Source organism: Schistocerca gregaria, chromosome 3 (genome assembly GCF_023897955.1).
Source record: "Schistocerca gregaria isolate iqSchGreg1 chromosome 3, iqSchGreg1.2, whole genome shotgun sequence".
In the NCBI taxonomy this organism is placed as follows: domain Eukaryota; kingdom Metazoa; phylum Arthropoda; class Insecta; order Orthoptera; family Acrididae; genus Schistocerca; species Schistocerca gregaria.
This window is the reverse complement of record NC_064922.1, coordinates 564,217,043-564,244,496: the sequence shown is the minus strand read 5'-3', so window position 1 is coordinate 564,244,496 and position 27,454 is coordinate 564,217,043. Positions and strand designations below refer to the sequence as shown.

Below are 27,454 nucleotides of genomic sequence, written 5' to 3'. Positions count from 1 at the left end.
TTGTTCGTATAAAGAATCTGGTTTCAAGAACAAAACTTCTGCTCTGCACAGGATCCTTACATATTAAAAGCAAGCAACAGACCAGAACTCATATCTTAAAACTTAATATAGATAGAACTAAAGTTGTGAGGGTGTCCTCGAGTGATGCCCTGATAGCTCAGTTGGGAAAAGCACTTCTCAAGAATGGCAAGGCTCCAAATTGGGTTTGAGTGTACCTTCCAAAAGAACTGCAGATGTGTTTTGATTTGTTGAGAAGGTGCAAGGTATAATAATGAATAGCTAAGTAAAAGTTCTATATCATTCTGCTACCATTTTTAACTATATTTGTGAAATGCTTCATAAGTAGTAAATTGTATAAACATGAATATTATTGACTTTAAATGTACCCACAGCACAGTTGAGAGCAGTATGATTACAGCACATAGCTGCACAATAATTTTTCTACAGCAACCAACATCCATTTCATATCTTTGAAAAATGTCATATGTCTACTCGTAATGTTTTTTACATTTTGACTATGTTCATTTGTCATAATGTCATGTGAAGTGTCATTATGTTTGAGATTTTCCAATTATTTATGGAAATTAGCATATATCCTACACTTACGTCTATAGTCTGCAAACCACTGAACTGGATGACAGGGTACCTCAGGATGTATTAAGCTTTCTTCCTTTTACATTCAAATACGAAATGCAGGAGGGATGATAGCTTAAATATTTTTGACATCCTTCAATTAGTGTCATCTTGATACTTTGAGAGTAGGCTGTAGCTTATAGTTGCCATATATTTGGCACTTCATCATTATCAGCATCAGTGTGACGCTCTCCTATGGGTCGAAAAAAGTTCTGCCCTTTTGTGCTGCTCTACTCTGTATGTATTTAGTATGTCCAGTTAATTTACCTGCTTTCCCTATGAAAGGGCCAATGTGATCATTCCATTTAATACCCCTACAATCTATTACTCCTAGGTATTCATATGAGCTGAATGATTCTAGCTGTGAGCCTGTAAAACTGTAGTAATGCGATACTATATTTTTGTGTCTTGGAAATGAACAGTTTTTTATTTCTGAATATTTCAAGCAAGTTGCAACTCTTTGCAGCATTGTATCAGGATCTGACTGATATTAGCAATTCATTCTCACACAACATAGTAGATTCTCATGAACGTACCTACTGGAGTGTCATGTATTCCAACATTGACATCCTAATACAGTAAAGAGTTTCCAGAATGAAATTTTCACTCTGCAGCACGTTCTTCCAAGAGTGCTACCTCTGCAAGGTTCGCAAGAGAACTTATGTGAAGTTTGTAAGGTAGGAGAAGAGGCACTGGCGGAAGTAAAGCTGTGAGGATGGTTTGTGAGTCGTGCTTGGTAGCTCAGTTGGTAGAGCACTTGTCCGCAAAAGGTATAGGTCCTGAGTTCAAGTCTTGGTCCAGCACACAGTTTTAATCTGTCAGGAAGTTTCACAGTAAAGAGTTAATTATCCAAACTGAACGACTGCTTAAGTGAACTGCTGCTCACTCATGTGCACCAAATCATGCAAGACAGTGAAATTGTAAACCTTGACACTGATAAAGCTGATGCCACTACTACCTCATCAACTAGTGGTCCAGAAAACGAATGTCAAAATACAACACCCACTTCTGAAGCATGTAATGGTATAGATACTGCCTTTTGATGGTTTGAAGCTCAAAATGAAAGTGATCAGTATTAGATATCTGTTCTGAAAGAAGTGCATGGCTTAGCTTCTCATAAGTGGGTAGGTGTGCTTAGACAGACCAACATTAAAGACTTTTTAAGCTTTAATTCTATCTGTATATACTACACATGCAAAATGCAAATGTATTACATATTTTTTGTTTACTACACTACAATACATAAATTTTTGTTACAGTACAAGAGATCTGTGTTGCTGTACATATATTTAGTATTTATTGGTAAATTAGTAAATAAAATTACACAGTTCAATTAACCAAATAAACTAGTTTTATGAACACTCCTATCTTATCTGAAAAGTAATTTTTTATGATGATTCCTTCAAATAACACATTGTGTTTGTCATTCTGCACATGCAGTGCAACATGTGCAGGAAGCTGTTAACCCTCCTTAACTCTACTCCTCTCCCACACCCCCTCCCCACCCACATGAATAATGGATGTTGCACAATTGGGTGGCTTAGATGTCTCAATGATGCAGATAGCTGCACTGCAGGTGTAAGCACACAGGAAGGGAGAAGCCAAGATCACATGAGGTACTTGAAGATGAACAGATGATTATAGTAGCTGCAGGGGCAACAGTCTGGATGACTGACTGATTCGGCCTAATAAAGTGGAAGGAGCAACTACAGCTGTATTATTTGTCTGATGATGAACAACACTAATGTGTGGTTCAACCGTATATGATGAACAAACTGTAAAGGAAACCAAGAAGAAATAGCAGTGAAGGAAACGAAGGAGAAATTTGGAAAATAAAGTTCAGGAAAAAGAAATAAAAATTTTGATGCTTGCCAGTGACAATGTAATTCTGTCAGATATAACAAAGAACTTGGAAGAGGAGTTGGTTGGTATGGACAGTGTCTTGAAAAGAAGTATTAAGATGAATATCAACAAAAGTAAAACAAGTGTAATGGAACATAGTTGAATTAAAGCAGGTAGTGCTGAGGGAATTGTAAGGCATGTACGGGCTTGACTATATTAAACAGGTTCAAATACACACACACACACACACACACACACACACACACACACACACACAACTTGCATGCATGTCTGCAGTCTCAGAGAGCTGGTAAATGGCAGTGTAGTTTCAGCTCTCTGAGACTGCAGACGTGTGTGCAAGCTGCGTTTGCACGAGTGTGTGTGTGTGTGTGTGTGTGTGTGTGTGTGTGTGTGTGTGTGTGTGTGTGTGTGTGTGTGTCTACTGCTGACAAAGGCCTTAATGGCTGAAAGCTATGCATGTGTGAATCTTTTTATTGTGCCTATCACGACTCAGCACCTATCAAATTACTGACACTGACACTTCAAGGAGTGCATGAATTGAACAAAATCATATTCAAACCCACTATCTGTATTATCCCTGTATATTCATTTTCTTAGAGCAGTGCTGGTCATTAATAAGAATTTGTGGACAGAAGCTGGTAACTTTAGCTTGGTAAATACAGATTCATAAAAAAAGTTCTGAGATTATGAATGGAGTCCCTGCTATTCACTTGTATTAAAAAATAGAGTGTTGCAATTTAGGGACTGAGCCAGGTATGAGAGCAGGCACTGAGCAGAAAGGCATTGGGCATTGTAGTAGTTGTGGGAGGAGGTGGGGTATCAGAATGGCTAAACACTACTTGAAAATCCCATGGTGGATGATGAAACTGCCACCACATGAATATGGACACGAAACAAAGTGGCCTGGTTTTGACTGTGCTAAAACTGAAGCTTTGAATATTCACTAAAAACTCAAAAACCATCTCCAGCCGGTCTACAGAAACTCCAAAGACAGTGTAGAAATTCAATGAAGCGACAAACTCATTAACAGTTTTGCCATATGTATGAATTAATTATTAATGAAGTTTTTAACATTCATACTGAAAATTGTAAATAAAATTGATAGCAGATGCTACAGATATGCAACCTATGCTTATAAACACAGTTGGATAGGACTTTATGTCAGCTAAACAATATCATGGTTCTATTATTGTTGTTCAAATACACATATTGTTAGAAATAATTTACTGATCAATTCTTGAAATAATGCCAGAGCCAAGATTTATCCACATGCACATTAAAGATTTTCCAATAAGTTAATATCTGTAAGATGAGAGCATACGAGTCACAGTACTGGAGTGGCAAGCTGAATAAAGATATGAACTCTACTAGGTTTTAACTGTTCTAGTTACAGTGTAGGTTAGGGTATTTGCAGCAATGCCCTTACTATACATTCATTGGACATTTTGATCTCCCAGACAAGGTTTGTAGATTAGATTAGGTGTACTTTTCATTCCAGTTGATCCATCATGAGAAGAACCTCTAGGATGTGGAACATGTCAGAAAACAATAATACACAATAAATATTTACAATATAAGATCTGATCTGCTAATGTACCATCTACAGATCCAAACTTAAATTTCCCTTATGGATGTGGAATTGTTCAGAAAATCCTAAGCTTGTTTACATTTGAAAGTATGTAACAGTTGTCATCACATATTAAATGTTCAGTATACTTAATTTGATATGATAATTCTTGGGCTACTGTAGCCAAGCATAAAAAACATTTTACAGCACTTATTTACCATGTTCACATTATACTGCACAAAATTTGTACAGGAGTCTGAGTGAAAGCAACATGCCCATTATGAGATATCATTAGTAACACATGCATCAATCGGTTCTGCTAAGAAATTGATCAGTAGAGTAGGAGTAGTTGGCTACCAATAAATCCTTTAGACTCTTCTAAAACTGAACTTAATTGTTAGTTAAACTTTGTATGCTGCTGGCAAGTTATTGAAAATGTATACTTTTGAACAGTGGACATCTTTCCGAACCAAAGTGACTTTAAATCTTTGTGAAAGTTATTCTTATTTCTAGTAGTGACTCCATGAACTGAGCTGTTGGTATGGAAAAAAAAGATACATTTTAATGCCAATTTTCAATAAGGAATAAATATATTGGGAAGCAGTAATTAGTATCCCCAGTTCCTTAAACAGCCTACTGCAGTACATTCTTGAGTACACACCACAAATAATTTGATTGTAGGTTTCTGGGCTCAGAAAACTTTAGCTTGGCTTTATGAGTTAAACCAGAAAATAATCCTGGATGACATTATGGAATGAAAGTACACATAGTATGCTAGCTTTTTTCTTTTTATATCACCTATGTCTGAAAACATTTGCAATGTAAACAGAAATGTGTTTAATGCTTCAGCAGTTCTCTGGGATGTTACTCCCATTTAAATATATCATCACACAGTAATACCACGAATTTAACACTGTCAACTTCTTCAATCTGCTTGTTGTCATATTTAAGGCGTATACTGGTAGGAAATCTTTACATGTTCTGAACTGCATATAGTATGTTTTTTTTTCTTTTTCTTTTAAGGTTTAATGACAGGCAATTGGCTAGGAACCATTTATTAATGTCCATGAAAATTTCATTAGCTGATCTTTCTAACGCTGTACCTGATCTACTATTCACTGCAAAGTTTGTATCATCTACAAACAAAACAAACATGGCACATGGTAATGTTACTGGTGAAAGGTCATAGAGATACACCAGAAAAAGTAAGGGCCCTAAGAAGAAACAATGGGAGACATTACATGTTACTGGTTCCCAGTCGGATGATGACTGATAGCTTAATACACATCTGTTTCTTATTGACAGCCTTTGTTTTCTGTCAGATATATACAATTTGAACCAATTGCAGCATATCCTGTTACACTGTAGTATTCTACAGTAATTTACTTAAAAGAATATTGTGATTTACACAGTCAAACGCCTACGACACAAAATATACGAGAAGTTTAAATGTAAGTTGTTCATCCGGTACTGTACAGATTTTAATAATATAATATCAGACTGCAAATTAGCTAGAAGTATATGTAAGGTATGTCTGAAACAAGTGAAAGTTTTAATATGTGTAATCGTGAGAAAGGTGGTCTAGTTGTAAGCTACTCCATTGAACCTTGGGGTGATCCACATGACCAAGATTTTCAAATAGGCAGGTAGAGAATGGTTGGGAGATCTTTTGATATTTGTGTGTTTGTTGGTAAGGTTGTGTTTTGTAAGGTTTGCATGGATGGCCAGCCGTGTAAGTTTCATTGTTGATTAAGACTTAGAATTATTTTGGTGTGCAGCTACTTCACACTTGGGGTTATTTCAATGTGTACCAGTTCAGGAATTAGAAATGTTTCGAACTCCGAGTGCTAGAATCATTATAAATGACTGAACTTCTGTCAAGGTGGTTTTTTATTCTATGAACTGTTCACGCAGTATAGTATCTCCCATTTCATGAAGATGAAATGGGAGATACCATACTGCGTGAAGAGTTTGATAGAGCACTGAAAGACCTAATTCGAAACAAGGCCCCGGGAGTAGACAACATTCCATTACAACTACTGACAGCCTTAGGAGAGCCAGTCCTGACCAAACTATATCATCTGGTGAGCAAAATGTATGAGACAGGCGAAATACCCTCAACCTTCAAGAAGAATATAATAGTTCCAATCCAAAAGAAAGCAGGTGTTGACAGATGTGAAATTACTGAACTATCAGTTTAATAAGTCACGGCTGCAAAATTCAAACGCGAATTCTTTACAGACGAACGGAAAAACTGGTAGAAGCCGACCTCGGGGAAGATCAGTTTGGATTCCATAGAAATATGGGAACACGTGAGGCAGTTACTGACCCTACGACTTATTTTAGAAGCTAGATTAAGAAAAGGCTAACCTACGTTTCTAGCATTTGTAGACTTAGAGAAAGCTTTTGACAATGTTGACTGGAATACTCTCTTTCAAATTCTGAAAGTGGCAGGTGTAAAATACAGGGAGCAAAAGGCTATTTACAATTTGTACAGAAACCAGATGGCAGTTATAAGAGTCGAGGGACATGAAAGGGAAGCAGTGGTTGGGAAGGGAGTGAGACAGGGTTGTAGCCTCTCCCCGATGATGTTCAATCTGTATATTGAGCAAGCAAAAAAAAAAAAAGAGAGAGAGAGAGAGAGAGAGAGAGAGAGAGAGAGAGAGAGAGAGAGAGAGAGAGTAGGTATTAAAATCCACAGAGAAGAAATAAAATCTTTGAGGTTCGCCGATGACATTGTAATTCTGTAAGAGACAGCAAAGGACTTGGAAGAGCAGTTGAACGGAATGGACAGTGTCTTGAAAGGACGATATAAGATGAACATCAACAAAAGCAAAACGAGGATAATGGAATGTACTCGAATTAAGTCGGGTGATGCTGAGGGAATTAGATTAGGAAATAAGACACTTAAAGTAGTAAAGGAGTTTTGCTATTTGGGGAGCAAAATAACTGATGATGGTTGAAGCAGAGAAGATATAAAATGTAGACTGGCAATGGCAAGGAAAGCGTTTCTGAAGAAGAGAAGCTTGTTAACATCGAGTATAGATTTAAGTGTCAGAAAGTCGTTTCTGAAAGTATTTGTATTGAGTGTAGCCATGTATGGAAGTGAAACATGGACGATAAATAGTTTGGACAAGAAGATCAAGAAATGAATACACTAACCATATTCAGAAGGATGTAGGCTGCAGTACGTACTGGGAGATGAAGAAGCTTGCACAGGATAGAGTAGCATGGAGAGCTGCATCAAACCAGTCTCAGGACTGAAGACCACAACAACGAAGTCTTGAGTGAACTATTTAACTTCAGCAATTTGATTCAATTCAGTCTCTGTCCATATCTCCTCCTCCCCCCAGTCTCTGTCCATATCTCCTCCTCCCCCCAGTCTCTGTCCATATCTCCACCCCCCCCCCCCCTTTCTTCCTGACCCTCTCTCTGTCCATCTCCTCTCCTCTCCTCTCCTCTTCCTTCTCAGTCTATTTCCTCCTACTCCTCTTGTGTCCATCTTCTCCTTCCCCCTCTCTGTCTCCTCCTCCCCCTGTCTTGCTCCACATTATCACCCTCCACCACAAGGAGCCTGTTGGTTCTCACCTGCACACTACTTCTTTCCACATAGTACGTAATATGTATACAGAGCTCTGTCAAAATCAATCCATGGGTTTAGGAGGAGCTTTTTACCCATAGTTTTGACTGTGTACATACGTCACTTATGTTTCACATAAATTCAACACACTTCACACATTTTTATACACACATTTCACCTGTATCTCTTGCAAAACTTGCTCCCACAGTTTCATTTTCACACATTGCAGTATTTATGACATCGTACCTCCTGAGGTATGTGTTGTACATTGATATATTTTTGCAAGTACATTCAATGGTATATAAGAATAATGTCTGCAAAATGTGTTTTAACAGAGTTACTGGTAAATACATAATTACAAAAGGTCATGCCTGATGCTACAGTTTTACTACATTAACAGTGAAAATTTAGGAAGCGATAAACTTTTTATCCTTTCATTATTTTGCAGGGGCTGTCAGTTAGATAAATCTTGTAAAGGTTTGAAATTATATGTAAAGTTGGTTCCAAGTCAATAAGTGCTCTCATTTTCGAATACTACATGAATATAGTCTAGATATCTACAAGTCATGATCTACTCTCTCTCTCTCTCTCTCTCTCTCTCTCTCTCTCTCTCTCTCTCTCTCTCTCTCTCTCTCCCCTTTTTTCCCTTCCAGGTAGGGTTTTTTTACCCACACAGTGGTTCTTTCCAAGCACTAAGTGACATGTGTACCAAGTCTGGTTTAAATATAGCCAACAGTTCAGGAGGAAATGTGGGACACACACACACACACACACACACACACACACACAAATTTAAGGTTATGTACATGCCCTACGGTGGTTAGGTAGCAAAGAATGGATTGTAAATGGTGTTTAATTTCTCATCAGTTAACATTACAAAGTCCCCAGTAGCACAGAGACAAAATCACAAATCACTTTGAAATGTTGACCAGTCTCAGTAGACATTGGCCATCACTGGAACTACAAAATGAATGTAGCAAATGGTGACACCAACACCAGATAATGTTTTGTCACAGAGTATGGCTAATGTAGATTAAAATCAGCAAATGCTTTGAACCATTTTGTGATTGTTTCATATGAACATAAAGTGTCAAGAATTTAGTAAGTCACATTCTCAGGTAACTATATGCAACTCTTTCCAAATATTTTAAAGAGCCGGTGAGAATAACCAATAAGAACTAATAATAAACTTTATAATGATTATCGATAAAAACTTACCGACACGCAACATGAAGTTGTTGTATGAATTTTCATTTATGTTCACTAATTTTTCACGCATAGCAAACACAAATTCTACTAAAGTGCTGAGATAATACCCTGCACTTGCATCATCATCGTCATCCAGGATACGCAAATCAGGCATCAAGCCAACTGCAGCCATGTATGTTGATCCAACAGTCTTAATTTTATCAATAGCTTTGAACCTCTCTTCTCCAAGAAGCTGAAATGAAATCAGTTCTTAAATGAAAACTTCACTCTCAAGTGAAATAAATACACAAAGGAGCACTATTACATAGTTACATGGACCAAATGACCATTCCTGTTTGAGTTAAAACCTGTTAAGTGAAAACAATGAAGGGGTCTCTCTCTCTCTCTCTCTCTCTCTCTCTCTCACACACACACACACACACACACAAATCCAAAACCTTCACTACTAATTTCTAAATTACAGCTTAGGCAACAGCCGAAATACAGTTATTATACACTGGTTAAATTAAGACTACTGGTAATTTTTATTGCTACTATCTTAGCACACTTCCTTTCAGTAAAGTATACTCACATAAAACATGTGAAAAGTATTAACTGTTTGCAGATGCATTTTACAGTGTGATGTAAAGAATCTTTAATTGATGAAGTACTTAATTTTTACAGCTCATTGTTGTACTCTGTAAATAGTTGGTAGAAACTGTGATGCATCTGGAACTGTCATCTCTTTATGGCATTTTGTAAAATAATCACTATGTTATATAGGGTAACCGGTTCAACAATTTGAGAAATAACAGGCAATGTCTGCTTATTCACATACTACACTTGTGTCCATACAAATGCTGAGCATGAAGAAGGTGAAATGGAATACATATATTTAAAAATGAGAGCGACTTAAAATACAGAATCATTAAGCAGGAGTAACTAGACAATAAGTGCAAAGCTGTAGAATCATTCATAACTAGGAGAATTAAGTTGCTGTCTACTAGAAAATTACAAAAAAAAATCAAGAGCTTAGATGGCAAGCCAACACTAAGCAAAGAAGGGTAAGCTGAAAGAAAACCCAGAAGGGCTGTACAGGAGAAACAAACTTGACGTCAATATTATAGAAGGAGCAGAGTAAGCAGATGAATATGAGATGGGAGACATGATACAGAATTTGACAGAACACTAAAAGTCTAACTGGAAACTAGGCTAAGGGAATAGATGACATTCTCCTTGAATTATTGGGATTCTTGGGTGAGCCAGTAATGACAAAACTATTCTGTATCATGCGAAAAATATTCAAGAGAGGTAAAATATCCTCAGTTTTCAAGAAAAAGAAATCTGCAGGTGACTTTGTAATTCTGTCAGATGTTCCAAACAACTTGGGAGACCAGTTGTTCAGAATGGATTGCCTCCTGAAAAGATGATATAAGATTGACATCAACAAAAGTAAAACAAGTGTCATGTAAATTAGTCAAATTAGAGCAGGTGATGCTCAGGAAATTAGATTAGGAAATGAGACACTAAAAGTATAGATCAGTTTAGCTATTTGGGCAGAAAAATAACTGATGTTGGTCAAAGAAGAAAGTGTAAAAAATGCAGAATGGCTATTGCTGTCTTTTGGCTCAAAGGCCTCCAGCATAAGGGCACTGCACTACAGGAGGCTTATGCCAAAATTGAAACTGGTATAATGGTGAACACCACAACTGCAGTTCCCAGCACTTAGTTCACCGATGGGCAGCAGTAGCATTGCACCAAGATGGCACAGTCAGCATGGACTCACTCACACACTCTAAAAGAGGTCTCACTGTATTCTGGTGTCCAAGTTTTTAGGCTGATGTGTGGCTACAGCCAGTCAGTTCTGCACAAACAAGCTCTCTCTGGACTTTATGGTGACTGCTACCACAGCTCCTTAATCACTCTGCTGGAATCCTTCCGTGACCTGTCATTCAATGCTGGTCTACCTGTCTAGGATCTTCACCTTTGGTGTTATGTGGGGCTGCCAGCAGTCATCCTCAAGCTGTGAGACTTGGCCTCTACAGCACAGACATCCGGAATTTATGAATTTGGTCCAATGCAGTGTTTGTGTAACTAGACTCAATCAGTTTCTTATGAACCTGTACTCCGACTCTAGTAACTGTGATTCAGTTTTCAGTGGCTGACAATCTATCTGGTCTTTCAAAGACAGAAACTTAATAGTGAACTATTTCTTGTGTGGTGTAATTATGCTCCAAAGAAGGAGAGTTGATGTTGTATGCTCATTTCAACAAACTTGCTTTTCATGGTCTACTTGGACCATATTTTCTCTATGTCAAATATGGCATGGCTTACTTCAAATGACAAAGAGATATTTTTCTGTGTGCACACTTGTGATATGCCCCAGGTGAACAGTGCTCTTCATGTGCTTTCGAAGTTTCTGATGGACTGATCTTTGCTCCTCATTTCAATGTGTCTACATCTACAGATTTGACAACTCATGTCTTACTACTTCTACAAAGCACCCAACAGGCTCAGGATCTGATGTTATAGATGTCTTCCATCACCAGAAATGTCCACAGAGTTATCTCACATCGACTCATTGGTAAAACAACACTTAATCGCTCACAGGATCTTAGGTAATGTCTAGCAGTGAACCTTTTTTTCCCCCATCATCATCATCATCATCATCACCATCATCAGTTTTCCGCTATATTAGCAGGTTCTTTGCCTCTCCATTTTCTGTAATCCACTGCTTCCTTCTTAATGCTCCTGTATGTTGTACCATCCATCACATCATCCAGTATATGAAATCTCTTTACATCTACATCTACATCCATACTCCGCAAGCCACCTTCCTTGCTTCCTTTCCCACTCTACATAACCTTCTAAAACTGTTTTTATCAGTCTGTCATTCTTTCTTGATATATACCCAATCCAATTTCTTTTTCTTCTTTTTATTACATCTAGTAACTGACTTTTCTCTCCCACTTTTCTCACTACATCTTCATATTTTACTCTGTCCATCCAACTTATTCTTCCCATTTTCAGCCATGTCCACATCTCAAAAGCCTCCAGTCTTTCTCTGTCTTTACTCCTCAGAGTCCATGTTTCAGCACCATACAGAAGAACACTCCAGACAAGACATTTTATGAGTCTTTTCCCGAGTTCACTGCAGAAAATTCTCCTTTTCTTATAAAATGCCTCTTTTGCCACTGCTATCCTTGTTCTAATTTCTATCCTGCTTCCAAGATACTTAAAATTTTGCACCTGTTCTAATATTTCTCAATAAGCGTAATTTTTATGTCTTTATTTCCTCCTAGTGTCAATACTTTTGTTTTCTTTGTGTTAATTTTCATTCCATAATTTTTTCCGTTAGCTTCAATGGTGTGCACTAAATCCTGTAATTCTTTTTTCCCCTGTGGCTAGAAGGACCATGCCATCAGCAAACCTCAAACACCCCACTCTTCTTCCTCCAATTTCTACTCCTTTGTCATCTAATGAGCATTGGTCAATCGTATTTTCTAAGTAGAGGTTGAAAAGGGTAAGTGATAGACAGCCTGCCTGTCTCACTCCTTTTCCTAGTCTGATCCAGTTTGTACTTTCTCCTCTCACTTTAGTTAGAATTTTTGATTAAGTCTTCTGGTTTTCCAGTCCACTATCTTTTCCCTCATTATAGTCACCAATGTGTCCGAAGCCACATTGTCAAATGCCTTTTCTATATTGATGAAGCACATATATAGGTCTTTTCCTTTTTCAATAAACCTTTCTCCTAAGATTTGGAGGAGGCCTATTGCATCTCTGGTGCCCGTATTCAATCTAAAGCCAAACTGCTCCTCACCAAGATTCTCCTCCATTATTTTTTCAAGTCTTTTATTAATTACTCTTAACATCACTTTGGCTGCATGTGAAATGAGGCAGATTCTCCTGTGATCACTGTATTTCTTGGTTCCTTGTTTTTTTTTCGGTAATGAAATCATTACTGTAATCAGCAAGTCCTCAGGCTATTCATCACTGTCATATATTTTATTACATAACCTCAAAAATTCTCTTATTCCATCTTGGTTCAAGCATTTTAATATTTCTCCCCATATTGTATCTGTACCTTTCGCTTTGCCATTTTTCATTGCAGCTATGGCAGACTTTACTTCTTCCAATATGATGGTTAGTCTTTTCTTGTCATCACTTACACTGTTGAGTGATTCAAGTTCCAGAGTTTCTGGTTTGCGATCTGTGTCATATAGCTCTTTTAGAGATTCTTCCCATCTCTAGAGGACATCGTTGTGATCTTTGTACACTACCTCTTCGTCTTTACTCATAATTTCCATGGTAGCACTTCCTGCTCTGTTTTGATCCCATGTAATAGTCTTTACTCTGTTGTATAGTAAGTTGTATCTTCCCTTCCTGTCCAGTTCTTCCAGTCTGTGAATGTTTGTTTCCCATACAACTTGAAATGCCTTATCTATGTGCAGCAATTGCTCCTGAATATCTGATGAATAAATTATGTAACGCCTCATATGAACAATAAAGTCATTCCTTACCTGATGTCCGACTTTTACCAAACTTCCTTTTCATTGACCACCTGGGCTTCCATTTCTCTATAACTGATCTGCCATAAGCCACTTAAAAAAGCTTTTGTGAAGAAATAAACTGAAATATTAGGAAGTCTTTTCTGAAGGTACTTGTCTGGAGCATATCCTTGTATGGAAGTGATATATTGACTAAAGCTATTCAGACAAAAAGAGAACAGAAGCTTCTGAAATGTAGTGAGAGTACGGGATATTACGTGGATGGATCAAATAACCAATGAGGAGTTACAGAGTCAAATTGAGGAGAAAAGAAATTTCTGGCACAAATTGACTAAAATAAGTCATTGACTGCTAAGACACTTCCTGAGACATAAAGGAATATTCAAACTGGAATGAAGGGAAGGGTAAAAATTGGAAACAAGAACCTACAGGTGGATACAGTAAGCACGTTCAAATGGATAGAGGGTGCAGTAGTTACTCAGAGACAAAGAGGCTTGCATTAAACAAGTCTTTGGACTGAAGGTACAAATGATGGTCTACTCACAGCTCCAGATGGTGCTGGCTTCAGTCACACAACTTGAGGCCATTGCCAATGGGCATCACAGTGGGGGTCAGATGCAGGGATCCGAGGAATGTCTAGCATGTCCCCGAGTTCCCAGATTGGTCCACTACTGTGGCCACCCTGGATACTGCCTGCACTGAGGCTGACCCCTCATCTGTGATTGAGTGCAAGGTTGTTCCAAGGTGTGACAAGCAGTGAAAAACTTTCCAGGGGGCTGATCAGAGGGCCTCCCCGATCCATCAAACAAACAGATTTCAAGTGGTGACTGTGTCTGATAAACATCCTGAGCCAGATGCAGACACTTGCCCTGTTTCATGGAAAATCTCTTGGCCTGCATAATTTGGGCAGTCTTACAGGGTTGGATTACAGGTAGCTAGGAGTTCCAATATTAGGCATGTGACGGCACCCTTAGCAATATGGCTGCCAAGGAGGGGAAGGAATCCAGCATGTACTCTGTGTGCATACTGGGAGGAGTCATTACAGACGTGGAAAAGCTGCTCCCAAATGCCATGAAGAACACACTGCAACTGCAGTGGTGACTTATGCCAGTACTAATTATGTGTATGTATCTTTGGATTGGAGTAGATTCTCTCTGGTATCAGGCAGCTCATAGAAGTGGTCAAGACTCCCAGTCTTGCTTGTGAGATGAAGGCAGAGCTCACCATCTGTAGCACTATTGACATGAGTGACTATGGACTTTCAGTGCAGAAATGAGTAAAGGATCTGAATCAGAGGCTCAGTCAAGTTCTGCAGCCATGTGGGGTGCAGATTCCTTAACTCACACCACAGGGTGATGGGTTTTCAGATTCTACTTAATAGGTCAAGGGTCCACGTCACACAGGAAGTGAATACGTAGGTGGAGGGGGCTGGGCATTTTTAGGTTAGAGGGTCTCTGGAAACTACAGAAAGGGAGTCAGTCTGACAGGGGGCACGGCAAACACAAGATGAGGGTGGACCTGTAAACAATTCGTATTATAGTTGCAAACTGTCACATCTGTTCCAGCTCCAAGCGCTAATAGGAAGCAGTGAGACTCAAACTGTTATAGGTACAGTAAGTTGGTTCAAGCTGAGAACTTCAGTGAAATTTTTACAAAGGATATAACCATGTTGGTAGAGTGTTTATTGCAGTCAGAAGCAATACTTTGTGGTAGAATTGATGTAGCTAGTTCCTGTGAGTTAGTATGGATAGAGATTATACTTGGCACCCAGGCAAATTAATGTGAGTGCTGATCAACAGAAACTGAGACTGATTTTTTCCCCTTAGCTTCCATGACAGTTTCCTACCTGTACCATGACTATTTGAAAATAGTGGGTTTTTCTGTATAATGTCAACTGGCAGCAACACACTCTTATCAGTAGCTTGGTAGTAAGGCTAAATTTTGTGGATGCACTTTGCATTTCAATTACCAAACAGTGAAGGTGGCGCAAGAGGAGCAGAGATTCATTTCTGAAATAGATCATCGCTGGTCATGAGTTATGACTACATCAGCATGATTGCGAAGGAAAATGACCCATCACAGAGTGCAACTTGCTAGGTTATCCAACAACAAAAAAGGTGAGTTGCTCCATCGGCAGTGAAAGTGATGGTGATCACATTCTTGACTGTCATGGAATGATGTACCAGCAAGCAGTTCCCTCTTAAATTACTGTGCAGCAGCAGTATTGGCTAAAACTGAGGAAGCACAATGTAAGGAAATGAACAGAACTTTTTCAGACTTGGTGGTGACTTCATCATGAAAATGGACGACCTCTTGTCGCAAATCAAGAGATGCAGGCTCTAGCTCAATTCAACATTACCTGTGTACCACATCCACCTCATAGCCCTGATCTTACAACTTGAGATTTTTTTATTCCCACCACTACAGGAAAACTTCAGGGCTTTTTAACAGAACTCCGAGACTGTGCTGGAGGAGACTGAAGCAATTCTCAAGAATGGCCTGCATCATGTGTTTGAAACCTGGCAGAGATGCTAGAAAAAGTGCATTGAAATAGTTGGTGAGCACTTTGAAAAAGATCATGTAAACATTAAACTGGAGTAATAAACATCAGAGAAACATCAGTCTCAGCTTCATTGATCAGCAATTGTTATGGGCTGCTTTTACAAACCCTCAACTGATATGATACAGTTATTGAACAGTTCAAAAGAAACTTGAGTCCTATTTCAAATAGGTACCCCATTCATACAATAATACACTCCTGGAAATTGAAATAAGAACACCGTGAATTCATTGTCCCAGGAAGGGGAAACTTTATTGACACATTCCTGGGGTCAGATACATCACATGATCACACTGACAGAACCACAGGCACACAAAAACAGGCAACAGAGCATGCACAATGTCGGCACTAGTACAGTGTATATCCACCTTTCGCAGCAATGCAGGCTGCTATTCTCCCATGGAGACCATCGTAGAGATGCTGGATGTAGTCCTGTGGAACGGCTAGCCATGCCATTTCCACCTGGCGCCTCAGTTGGACCAGCGTTCGTGCTGGACATGCAGACCGCTTGAGACGACGCTTCATCCAGTCCCAAACATGCTCAAAGGGGGACAGATCCGGAAATCTTGCTGGCCAGGGTAGTTGACTTACACCTTCTAGAGCACGTTGGATGGCACGGGATACATGCAAACGTGCATTGTCCTGTTGGAACAGCAAGCTCCCTTGCCGGTCTAGGAATGGTAGAACGATGGGTTCGATGACGGTTTGGATGTACCGTGCACTATTCAGTGTCCCCTCGACGATCACCAGAGGTGTCCGGCCAGTGTAGGAGATCGCTCCCCACACCATGATGCCGGGTGTTGGCCCTGTGTGCCTCGGCCGTATGCAGTCCTGATTGTGGCGCTCACCTGCACGGCGCCAAACACGCATACGACCACCATTGGCACCAAGGCAGAAGCAACTCTCATCGCTGAAGACGACACGTCTCCATTCGTCCCTCCATTCACACCTGTTGCGACACCACTGGAGGCGGGCTGCACGATGTTGGGGCGTGAGCGGAAGACGGCCTAACGGTGTGCGGGACCGTAGCCCACCTTCATGGAGATGGTTGCGAATGGTCCTCGCTGATACCCCAGGAGCAACAGTGTCCCTAGTTTGCTGGGAAGTGGCGGTGCGGACCCCTACGGCACTGCGTAGGATCCTACAGTCTTGGCGTGCATCCGTGCGTCGCTGCGGTCCGGTCCCAGGTCGATGAGCACGTGCACCTTCCGCTGACCACTGGCGACAACATCGATGTACTGTGGAGACCTCACGCCCCACGTGTTGAGCAATTCGGCGGTACGTCCACCCGGCCTCCCGCATGCCCACTATACGCCCTCGCTCGAAGTCCGTCAACTGCACATACGGTTCACGTCCACACTGTCGCGGCATGCTACCAGTATTAAAGACTGCGATGGAGCTCCGTATGCCACGGTAAACTGGCTATCACTGATGGCGGCGGTGCACAAATGCTGCGCAGCTAGCGCCATTCGACGGCCAACACTGCGGTTCCTGGTGTGTCTGCTGTGCCGTGCGTGTGATCATTGCCTTACAGCCCTCTCGCAGTGTCCGGAGCAAGTATGGTGGGTCTGACACACTGGTGTCAATGTGTTCTTTTTTCCATTTCCAGGAGTGTAGTTGATGGGGGCTTCAATCTACACTCAGTATGTTGTTGAAATTACATGTTCAAAGCTGGTGGTAGGTATAAAACATTGTCATAATTTGTACTGACTGCTTTCTCTGAAAATGATTTTGAACAATGAGTTCAGGAGTCCAATCAATGTACAAATGGTTGCAAAAACACATTGGCCCTCTTAGCAACAAATAACCCTGAGCAAATGACGGGCATCATGATGGATACAGAGACTAATAACCACAAGGTCGTTATAGCAGGACTGAATACTGTAACATCCAAATCCACCAAAAACAAATACAAAATACATCTACTTAAAAAAAGAAGATAATAATTTGCTTGATACATTCCTAAGAGATTTCTTCTAAACTGGCTGTGTAAGCATAGACCAGATGTTGTTTAAATTCAAAGAAATACTATCAATGACAATTGATAGATGTATGCCAAATAAATTAATAAGAGGTGGTAGTTGTTCCCCACGGTACACAAAACAGGTGAGAAGTTGGAGAAGCAACAGAAGAAGGATGCCAACTTTAGAAGAACTCATAATCCCCAAAATTGGTGAAGTTTTACAGAAGCTCAAAATTTAGTCTGAACTTCACAATGTGAGATACTTTTATTAGTTTCCACAGTGAAACTGTCTCAAAATCTGGCAGAAAACACAAAGAAATTCTGGTAATGTTTAAAATACAGTAGCAGCAGAAGACAATAAACACCTCCAATGTGTTATAGTGATGGAAATGTTATGGATGACCGTGCCACTAAAGAGAGAGTTACTAAACATTGTTTTCTAAAATTCCTTCACTAAAGAAGATGGAGGACATATTCCAGAATTAAAATAAAAAACAAATGCCAACATGAGTAACTTACAAGTAAATATCCTCAGAGTAGTGACGCAACTTACATCGCTTAATCAAGGCAAGACTTCTGGTCCAGATTGTATGCCAATTAGGTTCCTTTCAGAGCATGCTGATACAACAGCTCCATACTTAGCATATACAACACTCATTCACTGTACCTAAAGCCGGAAAGTTGCACATGTCAGTACCAATACCCAAGAAAGGAAATGAGGTAATCCACTGAATTACAGATACATATCACTAATGTCAATTTAAGAAAGGATTTTGGAAGATACACTGTGTTCGAACATTATGAATAACCTCAAAGAAAATGATTTATTGATGAATAGCCAACACAGATTCAGAAAATACCATCCTCATGAAAGACAACTAGCCCTTTATTCTCATGAAGTAATGAATGCTACCAACAATGAATGTCAAATTGATTCCATATTTTTAGACTCCCGGAAGACTTTTGACACCTGTCCTCACAAGCAGTTTCTGAACAAATTGCATGCTTACGGAGTATTGTATCAGTTGTGTAACTGGATCCATGATTTCCTGTCATAAAGGTCACAGTTCATAGTAACTGACAGGAAGTCATTGAAAAAAACAGAAGTAATATCTGGCATTCCCATTCCCCAAGCAAGTGTTACAAGCCTTCTGCTGTTCCTGATCTACCTAAAGAATTTAGGAGATAATCTGGGCAGTCCTCTTAGATTGTTTGCAGGTGATGCTGCCATGTACCCTCTTGTAAAGATACCTGCAGGTGTAAAAAGTGGCAGTTAATTCTAAATTATGAAAAATATGATGCCATCCTTTTGAGTTCTAAAAGGAATATGCTAAATTTTGATTGTATGATAAATAACACAAATCTAAAGGCTATAAATTTGACTAAACACTCAGGGATTGCAATTACAGATAACAAACTGGAATGATTGAATGATTACATATATCATGTTGCGGGGAATTCAAACCAACGGCTCCACTTTATAGACAGAACACTACGAAAATGCAAAGAGACAGTGTATACTCTGTCCTGTTATGCAGAACTGCATGTGCTATGGGATCGAAATCAGACAAGATTGACAGAGGAAAAGAAAAAAGTTCAAAGAACGTCAGCACATTTTTTATATTGTGAAATAGGGGAGAGAATGCCAACGATATGATATGCAAATTTGGATGGCAATTATTAAAACAAAAAATGTTTTTTTATTACAGTAAGATCTCATGAAATTTCAATCACCAACTTTCTCCTCCAAATACAAAAATATTTTGTTGGCACCTACCAACAGAAGGAGAAATGGTCACCATAATAAAAAAAAATCAGAGCTTGCCTGGAAAGATTAAAGTGTGTGTGTTTCCCCCACACACTTCGAGAGGGGAACAGTTGAGAAATAGCATAAAGATGTTTCAATGAACCTCTGCCAGACACTTAATTGTGAATTGCAGAGTAATTATGTAGATGTAGATGCCAACAATGATGATGGTAGCAGCAGCAGCAGCAGTTGCCTTAACTGATGCTAGTACATAAATTGAAAACTGACCATCACATGTGAACAGCATATCTGAATGTATCACCAATTTGTGCTACTGACACATATGAGGAATTGTGTAATTACTTGCTTCTACGGTGAGATCTGATATACTGACATCTTTACATGGAAGACATGATATTACGCAAAACACTATTGAGGAAGTTTAGAGGACTGGCCCTTGCAACAGACTGCATAACAAACTGTGTCACCAACATACATTTCATGCAAGAACTGCAAAAGACAGGGAAAGAGACATCAAGGTTTGTACAGAAGTGTATGGATAGTTGGTTTGCCCTCACTCCATTTGAGAGTGGAAAGGGAAAGCAAATGACTAACAGCAGTGTAAGGTAACCTATAGCATGTACAGTATGGTACCTTCTGGTATGTGTATGTAGATGAAAATATAGATGTAGGAATTAAGTGCTATGAAATAGGTAAATGATGCAATATTGTATCCTTGTCTATCAGAACTGGAACAAATCATCACCATACCGGAGCCTCCTTCATGAAATGTAGGATACATAGTATCAAGTAGATCAAGAAAAAAGAATAAGAAGAAGAAGAAGAAGAAGAAGAAGAAGAGGAGGAGGAGGAGAGACAGAAACAACCTGTATTTTTGATTTGCCAGTTAAAGACTTGCATTGAAAGATTCATGAGATGGGGTGAATAAAATGGGTGATAATGTACTGGTACTGGCTAGTAGCACTCCAATATACACTATTTTTAACAGTTCCTTACGATACAAGTACACCAGCTTTTTAAAAACAGTATGAGGCAATATATTTTATTATAGTGTTCACTTCATAAATTGTAAGTCAACAATTGAAATATCACAATGGGAACATTAGAACTGAAGGCATGAATAAGGGTAGTTCATGAAAAATATTTATCAGAAGAGGATGCAGAATAAGCTAGAGCATACAGACAGTTCAGAACAAACCCTAATTAATGAATAGAAGCTCAGATTGCAAACATGTTCTGCATTCCTTGACTGGTTTCAGTTTTTATATTTAAGCTGTTTTTCAGTGGCTCTGAAAATGGCTTGAATATGAAACCTGAAACCAGCCATGGGATAAGGAAAATCTCAGCAACTGGAACAACTATTATTAATTCAATATACAACTGCAATGCAACAGAATTCTCGAAACATGGAGAAACTAATACAAACCCAAATGTCAAAATTTCAGGAAAATTAAAATAGCACACATAACAGAACAGCAAGATGGAAAAGACAACACAATGAAGGGATTCCAGTGCTAAGCTACCTATTGCATATAAGTACTGTTAAATGTTCGAAGTAGCTTATTCATTCCTTTGTTGCTTTTATTCTTTAGTCTTAATCTTTGGCTCATTAAAGCTGCATTCATTTGAAAGGCTCAGGTGTTTACTTCCAACTGGTTCTGTTGATCTTGACATCACAATCAATTCCTTTCACTGATTAATGCTGCTTTTTGGAGATCATTTGGCTTGAGGCTGTGAGCATACATATTCTTTCATGTCTGAATTTAATATTTTTGACATTTTCATACGTTTATTTCTTAGTGTTATTGCAGAGTGTGTGGTGCATTGATGTGGTTACTGCTGGTTAGTCATGCTCAGTTTTGAAAACTGATCCTTGCACTCCAACAACACTGTTTTGTTTAGTGTACATCTTGAGAACAAATCTGAACGAAACATCAAATCAAAAAGTGAAATAGATATTTATTACAAGATGCAGGATCAGTTCAATGAGTTTAAGAAAAGATGTAGTGAATCAATAAATGCACAGCCATATGAACTCAAGCAAGAGGTTACAACAAATTGTCTGCAGATAGAAGTGAAGCTGATTGAAATACAGGCTCAAGTAAACTCTTAACACAAGACTGTAAGACAAACTCTAATGGACAGTACAGTGGTAAATAACAAGGTATTTCCTGTGAAAAATAAGTGTGAACAAAATAAAAATTCCAGCATTACAGTAGTTTCGGGTGTGCAATAACAAAACTCTGATTTAGAATCTGAAGTTCAGGAATTAGAGGAAACAATGAAGAATGTAAAAAATTGCAACACACCAAATGACATGAATTTGATCAAACAAGATGTAAGAACTCCAATGCAATAAAATCATGATGCAGGTTGTAGGATGAAGATGATCACTGATAACATGGTCAGCCACGGACAATTTAAGGAATCTGAGTCACACAAATAATGAAATTCTGTTAATTTTATGAAGTAATTTAGAATTGGGTACACATGAATTCAGGATGAGGCCCAAATAAAAAATAAAAAGAAATAAAAATAAAAAATTATATTTGTGCACGACACACGAGTGAAGGTGCTTGAGCACAGGGAAACAATGTGGCTGATTAATTCACTGTATTTGCAGACATTGAAAGTGTATTCTTTCACAAGTATTGGTTGCTAGAGAAACAATGAAGAATCAAAGAAAAATTAATTTTGGTACACAACTATGATTGCAGCAGAGGATAAACATCGAATTTCCTGCCGAAATATTAGGATTAAAATAGTTATTTGGACCACCCCATCAGTGATGATGACCTGGTTATTACTTTAATAAAATATTGGCCATGAAAAGCATGAAGACAGTTAGCTTCAGGTACATTTAGTGATTTTGATGAGTCACTGACTGTTTACGAAAGATTGACAATGAGGGAGCACCAGATGAGCCTGAACAAGACACAGCACATTGCAGTCAGTATTTTCAGTGATGCAAAACACCTTGGCAAGGTAACCTTGCTGCCCATCATGCAGTCAACAGAGTGATAATCAGCCAAGATATAATGAGATGTACAGTGACAGTCACTATAGAAATGGTGAGGCGAGAAAAAATTATTTTGAAAGAGGGACCAACAGAACCACTCAGGAATATATGAATAATTTAATGGGTTGTCTCCAAAGGTATGAATGATCGAATATGATACCGAAAACATCAAGACTTAACTACTAGGGAATGAAGTACAAACTATAAATGATGCTCTTATTCTGGTGTCTGAACTTGGTGCAGATGTTTGTAAAATTGCAGGCATTGTAAACTCTGAATGTGATACTGCAGCAATATCCAGAAATTTGTATATATAGCTTCATGAAACGGAAGAGATACCTGTACTTCCGGTAAATCGTGTGCATATACTCACATCAACTGGTCATAAAAGTCAAGCAGTTACTGGGCAAGTGCTCACTAGGTGTGAGATTTCAAAAAGACACTTTCATATGACTACATTGATTACTGAATGTTTAACTCTGGACTGGATTTTTGGTAACAACAGGCCGAGCAAATGTCTATGTAGAATTGATTTTGGAAGAGGAAGTTCAAGTATTGTCATAATAACAAAGAATTGGAAGTTAATTTTATCAGATCTATTGAAGAAGTGATCTCCGTGAGTATGGGAGTTACGATTATTAAGACTATAGACAATGCAATAAATGTGCCAGTTTACATGAACGGTAAATGTCCATGGTGAGAGGAGAAGAAAGTTGGTAAGCCATGTGAAAAATTTGGGGGAAAAATTGACAGTTTGAGTAAATTTTCCACATCTTATATAGAAGAATTGCAAGAAGTCTAACATTTTCACACAGAGGTATTTTCCAATAAATCTGGACAGATTATAGGATGTCAATGTTAAATTAAGTTGCAACCACTGTAACTGTTCAAGATGAATTCAGTCTCAATAAATTTGATGAAGGAAATTATTTCACAAGACTGCTTTAAATCATTTTATTTGCACTACTAGCTTTGGGCACTGCCCACTCTCAAGTAAAGGGTAGGCAATGAAAACCTGCCAGCTCCTCCTGTCTGTGAAAACTCTTAATGTCAGTAACCAGTAACTCCATAATCAGAGAGATTTGAAAGAGCATGAATTTCTCTGTCAATAACTAGGCTTTTAGTGTACAGTTACACATGTAGCAACTTACTGTGTCATGTTATATAATTTTTTAAGAGGTCATTTTTGCTTCACTTCCAAAATTTAACAAAATGGCATTACAAGATTTTCATTGCCTATCATGAAAGTGCATCTATAGCGTTATCTGTACAGTTTGCTTTCAGAGTATGACATCTGTTACCATGCTTCCAGAAAGAGTTTAGTGGGTAGAAGATGCGTCAAAGTCATATGGATCTTGCACCACCTTTCGCTATGTATCCATTACGGCCAGTCAGAAGAGAAACTTTAGAAAAGGTGTTCAGGCATATGGCAGAGGATGACATAATCACAGGATCAGACGGCAAATATTGTAATCTGATACACACAGTAATAAAAAAGTATGGCTCAGACAGACACTTTTGGATGCCTGAACTATCAGCCTTGAAACTTTCTGCCCAGCAAGAGCAGGCAGAAAATACGGAACAGCTTTTGCAAGAATTTAATGACACTTGTTACCTTAGTAGTTTCGATATAACAAGTAGTTATTAGCAGTTGGAGCTGGAGGAGACATGCTGAAAATCCACCACATTCTTGAATAATGAATGTCACTATCATTTCAAGCAGGTGTTGTTAGGTTTAAATGTTTCATCTGAAGAATTTGTTTAAGCTCTGGATAAGATCCCTGAGGAGAATTTTTTGGAGAACGTAATGATGTACACAGATAATATGTTGGTTGCATCCACTTCTTGGGAAGAGCACACACATATGACGTAAAAAGTTCGGAATACATTTAAATCGGGTAGAGTTATGCTCAATCTGCAAAAATTGGAATTTGCAAGGGGGGGGGGGGGGATAATTTTCAGGGCATGTCATCCCACCAGGAGGAACTGAACCACACCCAAACAGACTAGAAGCAATTCAAAATATCCTGATACCAGCTTGTAAAAAAATTACTTTAATCCTATTTAGGCTTCTGTAATACTACCAATACTTTCTTTATTAAAGGACACTGCTTATCATATGATTCACTGCAATTAATTAAGAAGAATCCCATGTGGACACCAGCTAGCAGGAAGAATTTGAAAAGATCAAGGAAGCAGCTCTTAGAAGCTCCGTTATTGCAACCAGCAAATATTCATTAATAATTTCATCCTGGGATGGATGCAAGTAAATTTGGTGCTGGAGCACGTTTACATAAAACAGTCATTAAAAATTATCAGGAACAACATTGTATGACAGCATTTTCAAGTCAAAATTTTTAGTGTGGGAAAGCATGATGCCCTCACTATTGCTTGGGGCTCTGAGAGATTCAGCTATTTTTGCTCAGACAACATGCCAATGTACAGGCAGGTCATTCTCCATTATCCTTCCTGCTTCAGTGCAAACTGATATGTAATAAGATTGCTAGAGGGGCTCTTGCTTTACAAGAATTTGACTTTGAAATCCAGTACATTCATGGTGAAAAAAGTATGACACTTGATGCTTTTCACATTTTACAGAACACTTAAAAGATGTTTGCATTGAGACCCATGTGCAAAGGAAATCAAGATTATTTCATAAGAGTAGTTGGTGTAAAAGCAGATTAGAAAATTTCTATGCTTTATAGAGATGGGATAGGAACCTGATGAAATACTTCAAATGGTAAAATGAAAAAGCCAGACAAAAATTGAGAAAAGATCTGAAGTAATTACACCCACAAGATCAAAAGGAGGAGTAGGAGTTCATGGCAGGGTGCTCTTTCCACAAGTTGGCAATATTTTGTTGAAATTAGGTAGAATCTTAAGAGAACATAATGTCAAAGTAATCTCCCGCCCTCCTACAAATATGTATGCTCTTCTCCGTCTGGCAAAGGACGATCTGAGATTGCAGAAGGCTGGAATCGACAGAACACCTTGCCAGTGTGCAAAGCCTATATTGGTCATACAATGCACACAGTGCATGAAATGTGTGTTAAACTTGATCAGCGCACTCACCTATCGCAGCCCAGTAAGTCATCCATAGCCAAGCATTGTATCTCCACAGAACATTCCGTGGATTACTTTGTCATAGGATTCTTGATCTTGACAGGATTCTTCTGGGATTCAGTTATTAAGGAATCAGGGGAAATACATTTAGTGCAAGATCTTATTAATTGTATTGGTGGCTCTCAATTGGGCAAGGCATAGGATCCAGTGATTTCATTAATTTATTCACGGTGGAAGCAAAAAAAAGAGAGGGAAAAAAAAAAACATTTGACAACCTATGACACATCTAATGACATTTAATTTTATTAATTTTGACATCTGAATTTTAACTTCATAGTACTAGAAATCTACAGTACACTCATCTATGATGGCAGAATGATTGTCAGCTGAAATATCGTGGCAAGAAGTCTTAGTTATCTGTCTGCATTTCAGAAACTTCATGGAATATATTATTACACCTCATTCATAACAATACACTGCATCGAACGTCTAACTGAAATGTAGAATACTTAAAGCTACGTATCCCTAAACAACAGGTGAAAAGTTTAATCAAATACATTTTATCAGTCACAAACATTTCTGTCCTAAGAAGTGCACACAGAAATTAGAAGAACAGGTAATTCTGACAAAATTTTGCAATGAGTAGAGAAGTTGTAAAAAGTTGTGCATGAAAATATCCATGATAAGAAAAAAAGGATTAATGTGCAAGTTTCTCAATCAATTGATGAAACTGAATTGGACTTTTTTCGTCAAATTCTAAGACTTAAATGAAACTTCACAGATTCTGGTGACTGTACAACTGTTCTCTAAATGCATTCCATTCTTTCTACTATGTAAAGCGAATAGTAAAATTATCATTAAGAAGTTAAAGAAAGAATATTTTGTCTTCTCACTGACAATGTCCCACACTTTTGATCAAACATTTGGAATTAGTTCACCCTGGAACAGCATGTCTGGCACATCTTGATCTTTCAACCTATTGTCTGTTATCTAATCCAGCTGAATGCATTGTCAGAGAATTAGGACAATTGTTTACAGCATATTGTGGCAAAATAAATTGAAATCAAACACACAAACTAGCAAGCTTTGCACATGTCGTTAATAATTTGGCTCATTAAAGCATGGAACCACCACCTTGTACTGCGTTTGGCTAGAAGCTCGATACATATTTGAAGAAACTATTCATTTTTGTGATCATTATCAAGAACTATCACAAGATGAAAGGCAGAAGGTGATACTGGAACAAATGAATAATAAGTCATAGGCTAGGAAGTTAGCACAAAATAAATCAGTTCAATCAATTATCTATAAAGTGCTTGACTACATACCGTTAGATCTCTGATGATTTCATCATTGGAAAAGGATAAAATAAAGAAGTTCTATCAATTGTGTCTGGGACCATTTCATTATTGCAAGACTTATTCACCTGAATTCTGTGGAATTAGAAATTTTGAACGAAGAAAAATATTTTGAAATCTACCAGTAAGAGGATATAAAAAAATATCCTGAACAAAAGGACAAGAAAGTTTTTAAATTTCTGGTGTTATCTCGATATTTATAGTGTTTTGATAAGTAAGTGTGAAATAGACAGGTTGTGAATCCTACCAATCATAGTGTGTATAAAATCGCCACTTTTTGCTGTGCCAAACTACTTTGCGTGTGACTACTATTTACGTGTTCAACAGCATGGTCAGTGCAGATTTTATTTTTATTTGGTACAGCTGGCTGTTTTCTTTCTATTA

The 27,454-nt window shown here is 38.4% G+C and overlaps 1 protein-coding gene across 6 annotated transcripts in view; it reads right to left on the bottom strand.

The window, feature by feature from the left end:
- LOC126356172 (Ca(2+)/calmodulin-responsive adenylate cyclase) overlaps window positions 1-27,454 on the bottom strand; it is a 1,163,484-nt gene that overhangs the window by 67,686 nt on the left and 1,068,344 nt on the right. For all 6 annotated transcript variants that reach the window (XM_050006929.1, XM_050006931.1, XM_050006933.1 and 3 more), the window contains one exon: window positions 8,862-9,084. In XM_050006929.1, the coding sequence (XP_049862886.1) occupies window positions 8,862-9,084 (223 nt within the window). The remainder of the gene's footprint in view (window positions 1-8,861; window positions 9,085-27,454) is intronic.